We start from the raw sequence: 17,827 nt of genomic DNA, 5'->3' as shown, positions 1-17,827 counted from the left end.
GCTGAAAAGGCTTTGCACATAGCTCTGCTCACCAGGCTGGCTGAATACAGCCACAGTGGAAGAGTACTGCTGTCCTGGCTGCTGCCTGCATGTGAGCTAATGCATTATGGTCAAACCAAACACAGAGGGAAAGGTCACAACCAAAATAAAAGCTGGCAAAAAGCAGGCCTGAAGACAATTGCAGGAAAGTCTTTCAAAGTTCCAACCTCAGGAACAAGTTTTGTGTGACCTTCTATCTGAAAGCTCCAAGCTTTTGTTCTTCTGGTTAAAGGATGAACAGATTACTCAGATTTTGTGTAAATCAGGTTACAAGCAGGAGCATCCAAGGGGAGCCTTCTGAATCAAGTCTAGTCACGTCAGTGAGCATTAATGAAGCACCTACTATGTGCCATACACTGTATTAAGAGCCAAGAATACAAAGAAAGGCAAAAACAGTCCCTGCCCTCAAGAAGTTCATAATCTAATGGGGGAAATAATAAGCAAAAAAAAAAAAAAAAACATTGTACAGACGAGATACCAGGTCTTATATGCTAAATGCTTTACAAATATCATCTCATTTGATCCTCAAACAACCCTGGGAGGTAAGTGTTATTATTATCCCCATTTTACAGTTAAGGAAACTGAAGCAAGCAGAGGTCAAATGACTTGGCTAGGGTCACATAGCTAGTAAACGTAGGAGGTCAAACTTTAATTCAGAACTTCCTAACTCCAGGTCATGCCCCTAAGGAGCTTACATTCTATTGGGAGAAATAACATGTCTACATATTGACTAGTTATAAAATATGCACAAAATAAATACAAGATAATTTTAGAGGAAAAGGGGAAGGCAGCAGTTCTTGTAAGGAATCAGGAGAGCAAGCCAGGCCTCATATGGGCTGAACATCTATTAACTAATAGAACCAGAGGTCAAAGAAAAGGGAAAAGCTGCTGTGATGGAAGACACTACCATTAAAGAGGATGTAAAAAGGCTTCTTACAGAAAGCGGGATTTTAGTTGAGACTTCAAGGAAGCCAAGAAAGCCAGGAGATGGGAAATTAGGAGGAAGAAAATGCCAGGCATTAGATACAATAAGTAAAAATACACAGAGATGGAATATGAATATTACAAATTTGTTTCTGGCATGAGCATGTCAAGGAGAGGATTACATTGAAAATGATCCAATTTAAATATTTATTTATTAAATGCCTACTATACGCATGACATTGCATGCTCACACAAATGACTATCACTGGAGCTATTACTCGCCTGTCATATCAGACTTCTTACAAACTCTACTCTGGAGTATACAACCTTGAACTCAGAAGAAAATGAAAAAAACAAACCAAAAAAACCTCTGAGAGTCAAATAACCATCATAAAGACCATGAACTATGTGTGACAGCCAAAGTATCCACTGGTCAACTGCCAAACAAGTCTACAAAAACAGGGAGTAGATTAGAAGCAACAATTGGCAGCAAAGGGAGGAGATAAAGGAACTATAAAAAGCAACAAGGAAAATCCCAGCACTCTTAAGACATTTGGGGTGGGAGCTAACATACCTAAACACAATAATGGCTCTTAAATTTATCAATAATACACACTCATAACATCAAGAAAAGGTTGAATTATATCTTGTATGCTTTAAGAAGGCAGGGAAATTCATAATATTTTATTGTTGTCATTAACTAAAATTTACAACTATGTTTTATAGCTACAAAGACACACACATATAAGCTTATTTCAAGCCTTAGTAACTTAAAACCATACTAAGACTTTTGGAACTGTGTGTGTTGTGTGTGTGGACATGCACATGTATATGGGCACAGCAGGTATTATAACTCCATTTCAGAGATGAAAAATACAAAGTTCTGAGAAGCCCAATGACTTCCCTAAAGTTACAGTGAATAGCTGGCACACCTGGGCCTTCTATTTTCAAGCTGACTATTCTTTCTAACTCTACCCCCAAAAAAGGAGTGTTTAAAGAGTTATTCAGTTGTCAAGAAAATCAATTCACAGCCTCCCTGCCCCCAATAATGCTTCTCCTGAAGGTCCCCTGATGAAAAGCATATCTGCAAGCCCTGTAATAGTTATCTTCCCTGACACCTCTATAAACTATTCTGCTCTCAACCTAATGGGGTGCTTCTATGATGGATAGCTGGTGTGTCAGCTAAGGGACAGTTGTGCATCAACTTGTTGAATCTGGCAACATGTTGATGTTTGTTGGACATCAGCTGGTTGCTGAGGTTTAGCCATTAGAGGCCCAGAGGAGGTAATCAAGCCTTCTGGCTGACTGTATCATCAGGGGTGACATGGGGGCAATGACCTTCCAAATATCCTAAGCCTTTGGAGTACTATTGCTTCCTGGGAATGCCACTACAGTCAGGAATCATTTAAGTTTGAAATTCTTTGGAATGAGCTTCTGCTAAGCAAGGAACATGTGATCTTCTAGCCACAATCAGTCAGTTTCGAGGAATTTCATCTGCTTGGTTCACTGAAGAAAATACATTCTTACTACTGTCAGCAGTCAGGAACCAACATGTAATGACATTTATTTGTCCACTAATCACTGCAGAGCTTCTTGAATGGAATGTAGCCATCTCTGAAGGAGAGGAATTATAGTTCAAACACACCAATCTGGCCAGGATTCAGCTAGGGGTGGGCTGTGTGATGGAAAAAAAATAAGACACAGGCACAGGAGAGAGCTCTTTCAAAAAGCTCCAAGGAATACAGTGCACCTCATACAGTTTCTAGTTTAATATCTTTTAAAGCACAGTAATAAATATTGCCATGCGTACGTAAAAACAGTTCATTATAGCAGTAGGTAGAGGTAGCTCAATTTTCCATGTGTAGATGACCATGTCCAACTGCCATATAGCCCCATTGCTAAGCCTGGCTTCAGCTTAGCACTACTAGCACATCTGGGCTACTTCCAGGATCTTCAGCTGGCACATGCTTAGTAAATGCGAACAGCAATAATTTTAATTGCAGCCTATGCAAATCACAATTCATTAGATTGGGATTTCCTGAGGGCAGGGACTCTCTTTTGCCTTTCTTTGTATCCCCCCGAGCTTATCACAGTGCAGTGCTTGGTACATAGCAGGTGGTTAATAAATGTTTACTGACAGCTTAATCAAGATAATTCTTTTATTAAATTCTGTTAAATTTAATAATTCAATTTTAAAATTAAGTTTTGCTAAATTATTTTATCAAGTATAATTATTTCATTAAAAAATCACAAAGAAAAAGAATTTTTGTTTCTTATCCTCAGTTTTACATTTTCTAAATCTCTGTAAATCCAGTAAAGGGGCTTCTGGAGAGGAGTCTAACTCTGCCAATTCAGATAGGTAAGTGTTCCCCAACTTTGCCTACAGCACTAAAATTGAAGTGACTTGCTCAGAATCACAAAGACAAAATGGGACTTGAACCCTTTCTGTACTCATACCGAGGACAGCCCTAACTGATCTCTTTATCTCATTTCTCTCCTTTTTTCCACATAACTGCAAATGTGATATTCATAAAGCACAGCTCTGACCAGAACACTGCCCTCGCTCAAGAAATTGACACAGTTCCCATGTGTCTGTAGAATGAAAAACAAATTCCTTTGCTTGGCATTTAAATCCCTTCATAATCCGACTCCAGCCTTTTCTAAGTTTATTAAATATTACTCACCTACATGAACTCTACAGTCTATTCAACCAAACTGGCCTCCTTCCTGTTCTTGGTCCATGTCTTTCCATCTCCTGTGGCTTTGCATAGGCTGCTTCATTTTACCCTCTGGCTGAAGTGCCACATCCTATGTGAGGTCTATTCCAAACTCCCCCTTCATTAGAATCCCCTTCTCCAAACCCCCAGAAATCACTGCATATCAAATTTGTATCTATATTTTGTATTTGTATTTTTAGAGCACTACATGGACTGTTCAGCGTCAGCCTCGCGCCCAAGAAGACCTGGGCTCAAGTCCCACCTGACGCCCCTCAGCGTCAGTGACCCTGAGCAGATCCACTAGCCTCTGGTACCTCAGGCAACTCTGTAGACTTAAGTTACAGATCAGGTGCAGATGCCAGTGAAATCACAAATCTGGACAAAAACAATCTCAATATTTTGTATTTAAAACTCTTTGCTCATGTTGCTCCCTATATTCCTGCCAGAAGTTTGGCTTCTTAGGGACAAGGATGGTTTTAATTTTGTCACTGTCTCCAAGACCTAGTGCAATGTCTGGCACAAAGAAAGTCCTCATTAAATGCCTGATGACTTGATTCGATATGGCAGCTGTTTAATAAATATGTGTCAAGTGGGAATGTATGAATGCACACATGAATGGATGATGTATTGGAACATACATCATTAGAGGGAATACACACATCTCTAGCATCACATATGACCATTTGAAAAATGTGGAAATGATATATGTTTTATGAATTTTTGTTATAAAAGTTAAAGAATGATATAAGTGAAAAAATAATGATAATCAATGGAAGATTGCAGAATTTAGATTTAGTATCAAGTTACTTCCTGATGACATCAAAATGGCAAAATTAAATGAAATTATGCAGTAGTATGCTTTTTCAAACATGGCTAATGGTGGACAAGATTAATAAAAATCCAAGTAGGATGGTTAATCATGTTCTATCAGATTTTTTCCATTTTTACTCATTACGTTTTAGGAGGTATGATTTGACCTATAACACAGTCAGACAGTAATAATGAAGACATGTTATAACAGCATTGTACTGGATTAAAGGAAGAATGTATGGATCTATTTGTTAATTTATAACTATCACATGAAAACAGTAAGAACACTGAGCTTTACTGAAGAAATCAAACAACATAGCAAACATGTCTCAAGGGAGCAGAATGTTCTGAGCTAACCTGGGCACGTGCTCCAGAAGAAAGAGAACGCTTGGGTTCCATGGGGCCTTGGTTCTGTGCAATCCCTGAAGGAAAAATGCATAGTAAAAATCAACACTCTTCACATTTCATGGAACCAGTCAGACCAAAACCATGCCATTCTTAACTAAAATAGCAGAGTGATCAAATTCAGCTCAAAAATGGAGGGGAGAAGAAGGAGCTAGAAGAAAAATCTCAGATTTGGGCATGGGAATTCATAGTACTCCAAGGTGGAAATTTAGGAACTACAATGAACTCTCTGTCTCTCCAATAAATCTTTATTCTATACTCTAAGGAAGTTAGGACTTCCAATCTTAACTTCAGGGAGTGTGCTCCTTGTCTCTGAGAGGAGTCATCATGGACGACAGGTGTAGTGTTCATTCGTTTTGCTTGACTGCATTCATTGACTGCAAAAGAGGATTATGGTGGGGTGGGTGAGTAGGAATCATTATAAAGTGATAGTGATTTTTTTTTAAAGAAAAAGTAAATCAATAAAATTTTTAAAAACAAATTTTTTTTTTAAAAACCCAGCATTTGGAGAAAAAGGAAGTTTTTCAACCTTACCAAAAATCTGGAACAAAGATTTTTCACTTCAGAATTTTCTTTCTATGGATAAGGAAAATAAATTTCACGCTTTGATGAACTATCACTGCCATTGTTATTACGTTCCTTACAACTGGAAAGTATAAATGAGTTCTCAGTTTTATTGAGACATAGATTTTTCAAGTTAGAAAATAAAGATGTAATGAGTATGTGGGTGTGTGTGTGTGCTTGTCCTTTGTTGCCAAAGAAGACCATGTCATCAGAGAAATAAAGACATGACTTGCACTTGACTTTGTTTTGAGTAAGGGAGGGCTGTGCAGGTCACCAGCCTCACTTCTCCCCCAGAGCCATCTGAATCCAGTGACCAGATATTCCTCAGGATGACTGGAGATGACCCAGGATGAGGCAAGTGGGGTTAAATAACTTGCCCAAGGTCACACAGCTAGTGAGTGTCAAGTGTCTGAGGTGAGATTTGAACTCAGGTCCTCCTGACTCCTGCACTGGTGCTCTATCCACTGTACCACCTAGCTGCCCAAAGATGTAATGAATGAAAAGGATGAATGAGTAGCAATGGCTGCAATGAACAGCATGATCTGAAACTGCATCCTGTCTTATCTCCAAAATTCCTTCTCTCCGTCTTGAGTACAAAGATGTAATGGGCCCTATTAGAGAATACTAACAATTTACATAATAAGGAACAAATACAGCAGCAGGCCAAAACAAATTTTAAATGGGATTCTGAGATTATATAGTGAAGTGTCTGGTCCCATATTTATAGGGTAATTAAATAAAATACTACTTATTTTTCTCTAAAAGGTAGGGTCATGCCAACTTACCAGTGTTGGTTTCCCGATATACTAAGCTGGAACCAATTAACTGGATTATAGTCCACACTTTGAATACCAAGGCCAGAAAATTCAACACGATAAATCCCACCACAATTATACTCCATTTACAATATAATACATAGGGAAAAAAACCATCACTAATTTAAAGAAATATATATTATGGCAGTATCTCTGCTGATGTGTGACCTGATGGACATTATTTCACAGTACTTGGTTTCTTCAGCTGAAAAAAAGAGAAACTTAGAATTTAAAATACAACTGCATGTGAAGTGTCATGATTGCTATTACTGAGCTAAATGGAAAGTATTGGCATGGTTCATAGAATCAGACATTATTGAACAGCAACAAAATTTGATTTTCAGGCAAATTTTCTCTAGTAGATGACAGGTGAAGGTACAAGGGCAAGGAGTTTAGACTCACACAGAGCGAGAAAGTGAGAAGATATTGAACCTGTGCCAGTCTTTAAAACAGAATTAAAATCAATTTACAATTTTACAGTCTCCATGAGCTAATGAACCCAAAAATTATGAAAATTTAAAAAGTAAAGACAATTCTTTGGTCACCATGCTGGGGAGGAATTCTGTCTCTAGTCAGATCAATTTCCAAGTAACAGATAAAAATGGTCCATCACTAGGGCCCATACAAGAAAGTTTTTCAAGCTGGTAGGTCTAGACTTCTGCTCCCCTGTCACAAGACTTTGAGAATCCAGGGTCATCTCTACACCACAGGAAACACTGGAAGGAGGCTCCAATGGAAATATAAAACTTATGCTATTGATACTGAAAATATGTCCCTGCTAAAAAGGAAATCTTTGTCTATTTTAATTCACATTCTATATCCATTTCTGTAAAATGTGTTGGTACTCAAGCTTGGCCTGAGTTCTAACTGTTCCTATTACCTTGACTGGCCTAGACCTCTTCTTCTGTAGGGGCTTGGTCTTGTCCACCTGCTCTTCCTATCTTTGCACTTTTAAGACCCACTCATACTTCTTCATGTGGCACAATAAACAAGGCAGCTCCAATGTTACTGATAAAGAAAATATCTTTTTATAGATATTGTGACAGATCTTTTCTATTTTCCATCTGTTGGTTATTTTCCTTGCAGTTTCATTCTTGATAATTTTGAGGACTATCTGGCTTAATTGGTTTTCTCTCCAGGAGTTTTGAAAACTTGCTTTTTTTTCCTCCCCTGCTTCTTGCTCTTTTATGAGATGATAGCAATTCATCACCTTGTAACATCTTCCTTAGTAAGATTTTGCAAACATGTTTAAATTCTAAACTGGTGTTTACATTAGTTGCCATATGTCTTCCCTTGGCAAAGAGATCAAACATATGCTAGCAAAAATAGTTTCTTGGCACTTTCGGTCTCCTAGCTGTGACACTGATTTAGATGAAATAATAACAACTCACATTTCTATAGCACCTATGTGCCATGTGCTGCGCTAAGTGGCTTTACAATTATTATTTCATTTGATCCTCACAGCAACTCTGGGAGATAGGTGCTATTATTATCCCCACTTTATGGGTGAGGAAACTAAGAGGCAAACAGGATAAGTGCCCTGCCCCAAATCACACAGCTAATAAGTGATTAAGGCTGAATTTGAACTTGGGTCTTCTTGATTCCAAACCTAATATTCTATTCGCTATGCCACCTAGCTACCCTGAGTCATTAAACTTCCTTAAGAAATGGTGATAGCATGTTATTCTATCAATTTCTCATTTTTCAGTCTTAAAAGTTAGGTTGGAGATGTCTCAGTTTCATGCCAATTCTTTTTCTCATTTTTTCTTCTAATTTACTATTGATTTTGATCTTTGTTCAAACAAGTCAATGGTCTGATTGTAGACAGACAACAGATTTAGAAACATTAGGATATAATTAATTTCATTTTGTAATGTTACTTGATGCTTACCATGTTCAGAGCCTCCCATCTCTAGCCTAAAAACATTTTTTCAAGATATATAGGCATGAGACTTCTATATGGTAATATAAGACTTTGCCATCTCCTGTTTCATAATCTTGATCCATATTTTCCAAAATATGCTCTCCTATGCATAGAAGTTACCATCTTAAAAGTATATGTTGATTTAATTCAGAAGTTCTGATCAAGTCCTTCATAGAATTTCTTAAATCTTTTCATCCTCTACAAGAGATGTTGGAACATACAATTCAAATTAATCTCCTCACCTCATAACTTCTGATCCTACCACTCCCTGTCTCAAGGCTTCCCACTGTCCAGCAAAGGAAGTCCAAATTCTTTAACCCGACATTCTCAAACCTGCAAGAACTGGTCCAACCAGCTATTCCAGCTTTATCTACCACTTCTCCCCAACAAGCACATTATCCTCAATTAAATGCTGGCCTCTGAATAAGCTTTGAGCTTTTCATCCTTAAGAGTAGCTAGGTGGTGAGGCAAATATTGCACCAGACCTGGAGTCAAGAAGACTTATCTTCCTCAGTTCAAATCTGGCCTCAGACACTTAACTAGCTGTGTGACTCTGGACAAGCCACTTACCTATGTTTGCCTCAGTTTCTTCATTTATAAAATGAGCTGGAGAGGGAAATGGCAAACTACTCCACTATCTTTGCCAAGAAAACTCCAAATGGGGTCACAAAGAGTTGGATACAACTGAAAACAAGTGAACAACATTTCAACTTTGACAACTTTGCTCATACTGTTCTCTCTACTTAGAATGAACACCTCTGTCAATCTCTGAATCACGGGGTTACAGTATGCTAACACTAAAAGCACTATAGAGTTAACCAAGTTCAGTCTACTAATTTTACACAGGAGGAAACTAAGGTCCAGTCAAGTGAAACGGCTTAGAAGTAACACAACTAGCAGCTAGAAGAGCCAGGCTCCATGACCCAATAGCTGGTTTTGCTGCATCACTGACCTTAGTGCACGGAAAAACATGGCTCTGAGAAGGATCCACAGGCTCCATCAGACTGCCAGAGGGGTCCACAACACAAGAGGTTAAAAATCCCTTCCCTTAACAGATCTCAAACTATACAGACACAGACTTTTAAGAAATTGGTGTGATAAACATTTGTACTATTAAAAAAAAAACCAATTCATTAAAGCAGGAACATTCTAGTGTGTTTTAAAAATACATCCCAAATAAACTATTTAATACTGAATGGACTTTTTATTCTGACAACCAAGTACATACCTGGATATTTTTTAAAGCCTCAGGGCCTACTGGCCATCCATTAGTGATTTTGTTCTTTCTCTGCCCTTGAGAAGTTGTTTTCCTGATCAAGGTTAATGTCGCTGAAAATACTGTTAGAGTAAAAAAGAACAGTGTTACCTCAATTTCAACAAAGCATTATGAATCTGGAAAAGTGATCGTTATAAGGTCAAACAGCAGATCCACTTACTAAAATGACAGCATTAGGTAGGATGCCCAACTACTACAGAATAAAAAAATGCAAAAAATTAAAATTAAAAAATCCCACAGGAGACAAAAATCTTATAACAATGGTATCACTTTAACACAAGTTCCAGGGAAGACCTCAGGCTATTTGAGTGTTAAAAATATATAAAAAATTACTGTACACCTTGAATTAAGTTGGGTATTTTAATACCAAAAAAATCTAAGTTTTGCTTACAAGGTTATTCAGTGTGTTTTGAGTTTCTGTGCTAGCTTCCACTAAAGTTCAACTGTGAGACCTCCATGGGGTGTCATTTCTCAAAGGCTATGCCAAAGTCTGGCAGGTCCTATCAGGCTGGAAAGGCAAGCATCAACCTCTTTCTTTTGTCTGGGGTTTAGTGTAGTTAACTTTACACCTGAATTTAAAATTACACCTGAATTCTGGCCATATGGTGATGAAATTTTCTCAGCTACAATTCCTGAACAAAACATGGAAAGGTTACCATTTACCTCAATGGCAGGCATATCCCCAGTGATGGGATCACAGATCCTGAAAGTATTAAAGTATGGCTGCTAAACCATCCTAGGGTTTTCAAAGTGTTTATTATAACCAGGGTATCTTGATTATTTTAGGTTACTATATTTGCAAAAAAAGAGGTTTGTTCCAAGTCATTTTAAATTTTCTACAGAGAAAATGGCATCTGTTATGAGTAGGGAACTATAGATATAGAACATTGCTTATGAAGTCAGACTTTCAAAGTGTTGCTTAGTTTTGCTGAACTCTTGTTTAATTTTTTTCTTCTTTGCTGTAAAAGACTGCTATTTGGGAGAGGGAGGAGGAAGGAATACATTGAGAAACGTGAGGCATGTAAAACCAAAAGGTATCAATAAAAAGTTGTGTGGGGTTTTTTTTTAATTATGGAAGGAGAGGCAACATGACAGAGTAGAAAGTAGTCCTGGAGTCAGGCTGACTCATAAGACCTGCCTCGGCAAGTCCGTGCTGTATGACCCAGGGAAGGTCCTTTAACCTGTCAGTGAACCTGCCAACTTTTTGAGACTTAAATGGTGCAGAGAAGCTGCTGATCCGCTGTACAGGAATTTTCTCACCAAGTACTCCCTACACTAGTGAAACAATAATTATACATATCTCAGAGTTTTTATGATAAAATGCTTCATACTCCACCTATATCATTAAATAACAATATTATTAAAACATGATATAAGTGTGAGATGTTGTATGCAAGGCCTCAATTTCCTCTTATGCAAAATAGCTAACATTATCTATTACGGTCCCTTGAGAGAAGAGGCCATATTGTCTTTAATTTTTAAATGAAATTTAAACTTTCACTGACACAGCATTGTGCCTTGCAATTAATAAACATCTGTTGAACTGGGGTAGGTTGGGATTTTTTTTTCTATTTTCAAAATGCTCCTCACAAGAGTCCTATAAGGTGGATTATAACACATACAAGAATCATAATCACAAAATATATTTACAAAGTATATTCTTTGCAGAAGTCCTCTGAGGTAGAGAGTGTAAAATACTCTGATCCTTGTTTTGCAGATAAGGAAAAAGAGAATCAGAGATGCTAAATGGCTTGGCCAATGTCACACTGCCAATGACGTCAGAGCCAAGACTGTAAAGCAGAGCTTGGACTGTGAGCTCAGGGCTCCTCAGCATGCTCTAGTTTAGAGAAGATGCTTACTTTCCTCATCAGTAACTTGAGGTTGTTAGACAAGATCAGTGGTTCTCAAACTTTTTGCTTACAGCACAGTTCCTTGCCAAGGATGCTGGTACAATACCTGCCACACAGTTGCAAGTGTAATTTCCATACAAATCCCCATACTCTTAACTAAAACTCACCCTAAGAACCACTGAACTAAATGGTCTCAGAAGTCCCTTCCAACTTGCAACCGGATCTCTGGGTTCTCTGATCCCTTCCCTCCCAGAAATTTGATGATACTATGATTCTATACATAGAACATTTCTACCAAAGAAAAGAAAAAAAACTTTTTCAATCAAATATTTCCTAAATCAAACATTTTGGAACTGGATGCTAGTTTTATATACCAAGAACTTTCTTAAATAGCAATTTATGTTAACGTGATGGTAGAAGTTAAACAAAGTGTGTGTGTATGTGTGTGTGTGTGTGTGTGTGTGCGTGTATGTGTGTGTGTGAGAGAGAGAGACAGACAGACAGACAGAAACAGAGAAAGAGACAGAAAGAAACAGAGAAAGAGAGAAAGGGAGAGGGAGAGATGCCATTTTTGAACTTAGGTCTTTTTGACACTAGGCTCACTGTACCACTTAGCTGTTAGATGACCTCTAAGGTCCAAATACAGCTCTAAATATATGAATCTATGATTCTAATTTGATAGAAGATATGAAATAAGTAAGCATCAGTTAATTCAACATATTAGAAGTGCATAAAATTTCCCCTTTTCCTGATTCATTTTAAGAAAAAATGCTTCAGAAATACTACAGTTTTATAGACCACTTTCATAACCACAGCTTTTAAATAATGCCAATAAAAACTTTTCTACACATGAGGGAAGGGAAGAATGACATTTTAATTGACAAAATCAGAAGTATGGGGATTTGTATGGAAATTACACTTGCAACTCTGAGGCAAATTCAGTACATGTGCCTCTAACCCTTAGCAATACTTACCAAATCCCCTTTATAATGCTCATGCCACAGGACTAACTCTCCAAAATGATAGCTTATACAATCTATAATTGTTAAAGAAAATCATTCGTTTACTAAACTGCATGCCATGTCATTCAATATACCCAGCCTAACATCTAAATATTAAACCAGAAGTTTACTCCAAAGAGTGGTTTTGTTCCGGAAGATGTGATTTGACCCATAGCCCACACTGGTAAACTGGGTTTTGCTTTGTAAAGCATTTTCACACCTATTTTCTCACTTGATCCAAATCTGTATAATAACAAGCTAGTTATGATGGAATTCTGTAGGCCTGACATGCATTGCAACACACAACCTAAGAGAAATGAGGGCCTAAGCACATCTGTTCTTGGAGCAGGGCTTCCTGTTACTGTGCACGGGAAGAAAGAGGCATCTGATCCCTGGTTCTAGAGGTCCCACTTCAAGGACTGAATGATTGTTTGGATTTCCACCAAGAAGGATTTAGGATTCTACAAATATCCAATTAGAGCAATCCTTTAAATGATAATTACTGCCTTGGTTGTCTTCCTGAACCCTGCACTGCTGCACTTCAATAATGTAACACCCAATTTATCCTTGCTTGGAGGGACAGAACCCCTCCCCACTCTCATGTGCTGCCTTTTCTTTACACACTTCTTACAGGTACACTCCTGTCCCATTGGCATGTGAGTTGGATGGGCATGTCCAATCACAGCCCTAAATAAAACAGGCTGATCTTTAAGTCAGGCAGTTCATAGAGGCAGGCCACTGGGGCCCACAATAGGGCAGCTGCCAAATAATCTCTCCTTTTTCTTCTTGGCCAGAACAGAGCTTTCACTGGTTTCAAAAAACTTTCCTGCTCTGCAATTTTAGTCTGAAGGGAGTTGCCGAGGACACAAAGACATGCCCAGGGTCACAGAGCCTGTGTATAGTCAGGGAGAGGAGGAAGGTTTTAAAGTCACGTCTTCTAGAAACTGAGGCCTTCTATGTAATCTTTCCTTTTTAAAGAATAAACAGCAGGTCAGATTCTTTGATAATCCTTCTGGCCTGGCTTGAACTGGCTGTGGGTAGCTAAGGTTATGTCTCAATGTGGGATAAAGGAGATCCTCCACATTCATTAGAATCATGACCTTCCAGAACATGCAACCAACCAGACAGAAAACTAGAAATTTTCTCTGATCCTTACAACTTCTCAAAACTCTCCAAAATATTATATGCAAGAGGTAAAGCCATTGCAGCTGACTCCACAACCTAAGACATCAAGAACTCTTAACAAATAATAAGCTAATGAATGAGCAGCAGTGAAGTCCCTCCCCCTAACATATTTCCTCACCAGCCCATATGTTATGGCAGGGCACAAGAGGACCCAGGGGCTTGTGGTCTTGGATCTACTCAACAACTGTTGCTGTTGCTCAGTCACGTGGGTTGTGTCCAAGTCTTAATGACCTGCTTAGGGGTTTTCTTGTCAAAGATCCTAGAGTGATTTGCCATTTCCTTCTCCAGCTCATTTTACAAATGAGGAACTGAGGCAAACAGGGTTAAGTGACTTGCCCAGGGTTACACAGCTAGTAAGTGTCTGAAGCCAGATCTGAACTCAGGAAAATGAGTCTTCCTGACTCTAGGTGGGCACTCTATCTACTGCATCACCCAGATTCCCACTCAGCAGTTCCCTTGCTGAAACTTCTGGTGTCTACCAGCATAGCCCCTGCCTTCATTCCATGATAACAAGCAACAGAATTCAACTACGATGTTCAAATTCCCTCTTATCTCTGTCCCCCTCCCAGTACCAGGAGGTGGAGGTAGAGGAAAGAGGAAGCTTCCTTTTCTCTACAGCAGCAGCATTCATGCAAAAAACTAGAGAAGGGAGGAATTGTGGCATCAGCATGGGTCTATGGAGGTGGGGGATGGGGAAAGGAAGCCTGAAGGAGATAGAACTGGCATCTATTAAATCACTTGGAGTGACTGAGGCTGGTAAAAAACTGGATTTCCCTGCAAGGGAAGAAGATGAGACAGCTTTAAAGTCCATCCTTCAGGGGATCTGCCATCAAAAGGGAGCAAGTAAGAATGCAAACATTAGAAGAATTAGAAGGAAAAGACTGAATTACCAAAGCTTTCAGGAAGAAGAAAACTCAGTTAAAAACCTTGAGCACAAGTAGATAAATCAACAAGGAAGATAATAGTAACATAAAGGAAGATGACACCCAGGACACCTGAACAAGTCCAAACACCTCTGAACAAATATTGCAAGAAAAGGGAAAATGAATCAACTCTTGATGAGAGAGAAAACTTTGTGGATTTCCAAGAGAACATGGAACAACAGCAAGATGTTCCTGAATGGTCCAAGAGAGAAATAGGAATCATGAAAGCACAATTTGTGGCCTGCACAGCAGAAATAATTGTCAGAACAGAAACATTCTAATCCAAGGTGATGAGTCTTTCTAAGGAAACAAAAGAGAGAACACAAATGCACTGCAGCAAAGGGCAATTAAAGAAGAGAAACAGAAAGCAATAATATTAAAAGAAAGCATGATCTCTTTACAAGAAAAACACACTGATCTCAAAGACAGAATGGGGAAAAACAACTTAAGGATCATAGGTCTCCCAGAAGAACATGACAAGTGGCAGACCCATAATGTAAGAAACAACAGAGAAAAGTGATCAGGTCTTTTGAATTCATAAAGCAAACTGTTAATCAAAAGAATTCAAAGATCACCTCTCAAAAACAGAGCGAAACAAAAAAGTATGGGGCAAACTCTAAGGCACGTTAACAATTCCGATGACAAAAAACTCTATAAGCAACACAAGATCTTCAAATATAAAGAAAACGCAAATAACACAAGACTATTCTATACCCTCCAGAAACTACAGAAGGCAATGGAATAATGTCTTTGAGGAGAAAAGGAGCCTAAGAGTCAACCTAAAGTGACACACCTTACAAACACAGACCTACTCATCAACAAGAAAGAAGACATTCAATGACAGACATTTGAAGCATTCCCACAAACAGCAAATAAAGAAGCACTACATGTCAGCAGGTACTTCCTTTGTACACACTGAAAAATGATGACACAGGTATTATTTTAGTCCAAGGTTCCTCATGTGGATTTAGAACTAAAGGTACTATATGCACTGGATACAAGGATCGAAGGGCAGCTAGGTGATGCAGTGGAGAGAGCACCAGTGCAGGAGTCAGGAGGACCTGAGTTCAAATCTCACCTCAGACACTTGACACTCACTAGCTGTGTGACCTTGGGCAAGTCACTTAACCCAGTTACCTCATCCTGGGTCATCTCCAGTCATCCTGAGGAATATCTGGTCACTGGATCCAGATGGCTCTGGAGGAGAAGTCAGGCTGGTGACCTGCACAGCCCTCCCTCACTCAAAACCAAGTCAAGTACAAGTCATGTAATCATTTCTCTGATGGCAGGGTCTTCTTCGGCAATGAAGGACGAACACACACACAAGGATCAAAATATTTCTCCACCTTCCACTGAATCAGATGCTTTACAATCAACTATGACTTTCAATACTCTAATGATTCTGCTATAGAACACACAGGATCATAGCATCACACTATCAAGAACTAGAAGGAAACAGAGATTATCTAATCAATCCCTCTCTTTTCTCCCCCAACAACGCTGTCTTACAACCACTCTGTCTTATACGTGGAAGAATAAGGGTATTATTAGTCTTGTTTTACAGAAGGAAATTAAAGCTCAGAGAGGTTAAGGGACTTGCATCTGGTCACAAAGCTAATGTGCTGAAGCTGAGATTCAAACCCTGATCTTTCTAACTAAATCCAGAGCTTATTCTGCTATGCTATACTGCAAAGTCACAGAGAGAGGAGAAAGCAGAACAAAAAAAAAAAAAAAAAAAGACCAGTTTGGCAGGAATCTAGAATATATAAAGCACAGGAAGCATAGTGTGAGCTTAAAGTGGCAAAAACAGGTGGGAATGAGGTGGTACAAGACCTTGGGTGTTTTGTCTTGCATAAAAAGATGACTACTCTCCTTGTCAAAGTCAATACCTTCACTCTTGATACCACTCTCTACCGTTTTCTCTGTCTCTCTCTTTTTCTCTCCTCCTTTGTTCTCCTTTTCCTTTTCTTTCTCCTTCTCTTTCCCTCTATCTCCTTCCCTCCTTGTCTCTCCTTCCCCACCTCTCACACATATTTAATCTTTCCCTACCAACTGGATCCTTCCCAGCTGCCTACCAACATGCCCATGCTCCCTCATCCTGAGAAAAACTAAAAACAAAAACATCTCACTGGGTCAGCCAAACCCATTATCATTATATATCTCTTCTCCTCTTCAAGTCTAAAACCCCTTGAGAAGACCTTCTACAATAGGTGCTTCCACTCTCCTCCATCTTCCTCTATATCCTTTGCAATGTCTTCCAACCTTGTCATTCCACTGAAACTGCCCTCTTCCAAGTAACTGCTGATCTCGTAATTGCCAAATCTAAGGGGCTTTTCTTTTTCTTGATCGTCATCCTTCTTGACTTCTCTGCAGTCTCTCTCACTGTCAATTACTTCTCCTCCCTGATACTCCCCCTTCTTTAGATTTTCATGGTCCTGCTCTTTCCTGGTTCTCCTCTTACCACTCTGACAATTCCTTCTCAATTTCCTTTGCAGGTATTCTTTCAAGTCATAACCACTAGGAGCAGGTATTCCCCAAGCCTGGGCCCTGGGACTTCTCTTTTACTTCTAGATTACCTCTCTTGGCAATTCCATTGGCTCTCCTCGATTCAACTCTCACTGCTATACAAATGATTCCCATATCTATATATCTAACCTTGATCTCCCTCCTGGGCTCCACTCTCATTATCACTAATGTCCTCTTGGAAATTTCAAACTGGATGTCCCCTAAGCATTTCAAACTCAACATATCCAAAACAGAATTCATAATCTTTCTCCTAAAACTCTCCTTCTCAACTTTCCTATTACTATTGATGGCACCACCATTACTCCAGTCAAGCAGGGCCACAACCTCAGTGTCATCCTCAACTCCCCACTTGCACTCACCCCACATATTCAATCTACTATCAATTCTTGTCAGTTTTACCTCTCTCACACAGCCATCACCTGGTACAGGCCCTCATCACCTCTCACCTGGACTATTGCAATAGCCTTCTGATTTTCTCACTGTCAAGTCTCTCCACACACTAATCCATCATTGATTCAGGTATCAAAGTGATTTTCTAAAACGAAGGTCTAACCAAATCACCTTCCCGTGCCTCCCACACACAATACATTTCAGAGGCATCCTGTTACCTCCAGGATCAAATATAAAAAAATCCTTTTTTTCTTACTTAAAGCCCTTCACAACCTGGTTCCTTCCTGCCTTTGTGGTCTTACATTTCACTCCCATCCAAATATCCTAAGATTGATAGGTAGGCATAGATAAATTGACAGATTTTTAACAGGGTGGGGAAGGGGGAAAGAGGCCTGGAAAAAAGGCCAGGCCAGGCCAGGCCACATGTAAAGCAAAAAAAGGGGTGAGGAGGGGTTGAGGAGTGGGCAGAGAAGTGGAG

The 17,827-nt window shown here is 39.1% G+C and overlaps 1 protein-coding gene across 7 annotated transcripts in view; it reads right to left on the bottom strand.

Annotated features, from left to right (window-relative positions):
- RCBTB2 (RCC1 and BTB domain containing protein 2) overlaps positions 1 to 17,827 on the bottom strand; it is a 58,328-nt gene that overhangs the window by 34,046 nt on the left and 6,455 nt on the right. For 5 of the 7 annotated variants that reach the window (XR_011967316.1, XM_072610558.1, XM_072610554.1 and 2 more), the window contains exons 2-3: positions 9,427 to 9,536; positions 4,848 to 4,912 (exon numbers count right to left, since the gene is read on the bottom strand). Coding sequence is in view for 6 of the 7 variants with exons in the window: in XM_072610558.1 (XP_072466659.1) it covers positions 4,848 to 4,889 (42 nt within the window). In the remaining variant the exon portion in view is untranslated. Of the gene's footprint in view, positions 1 to 4,847; positions 4,915 to 5,185; positions 5,273 to 5,429; positions 5,472 to 9,426; positions 9,537 to 17,827 lie in introns of all 7 variants that reach the window. The other 2 variants (XM_072610555.1, XM_072610556.1) reach the window with 2 other exon arrangements.

This window comes from Notamacropus eugenii, chromosome 5 (assembly GCF_028372415.1).
Source record: "Notamacropus eugenii isolate mMacEug1 chromosome 5, mMacEug1.pri_v2, whole genome shotgun sequence".
Classification (NCBI taxonomy): domain Eukaryota; kingdom Metazoa; phylum Chordata; class Mammalia; order Diprotodontia; family Macropodidae; genus Notamacropus; species Notamacropus eugenii.
The sequence above is the reverse complement of the archived record's forward strand: the minus strand, read 5'-3'. Positions and strand labels throughout refer to the sequence as shown.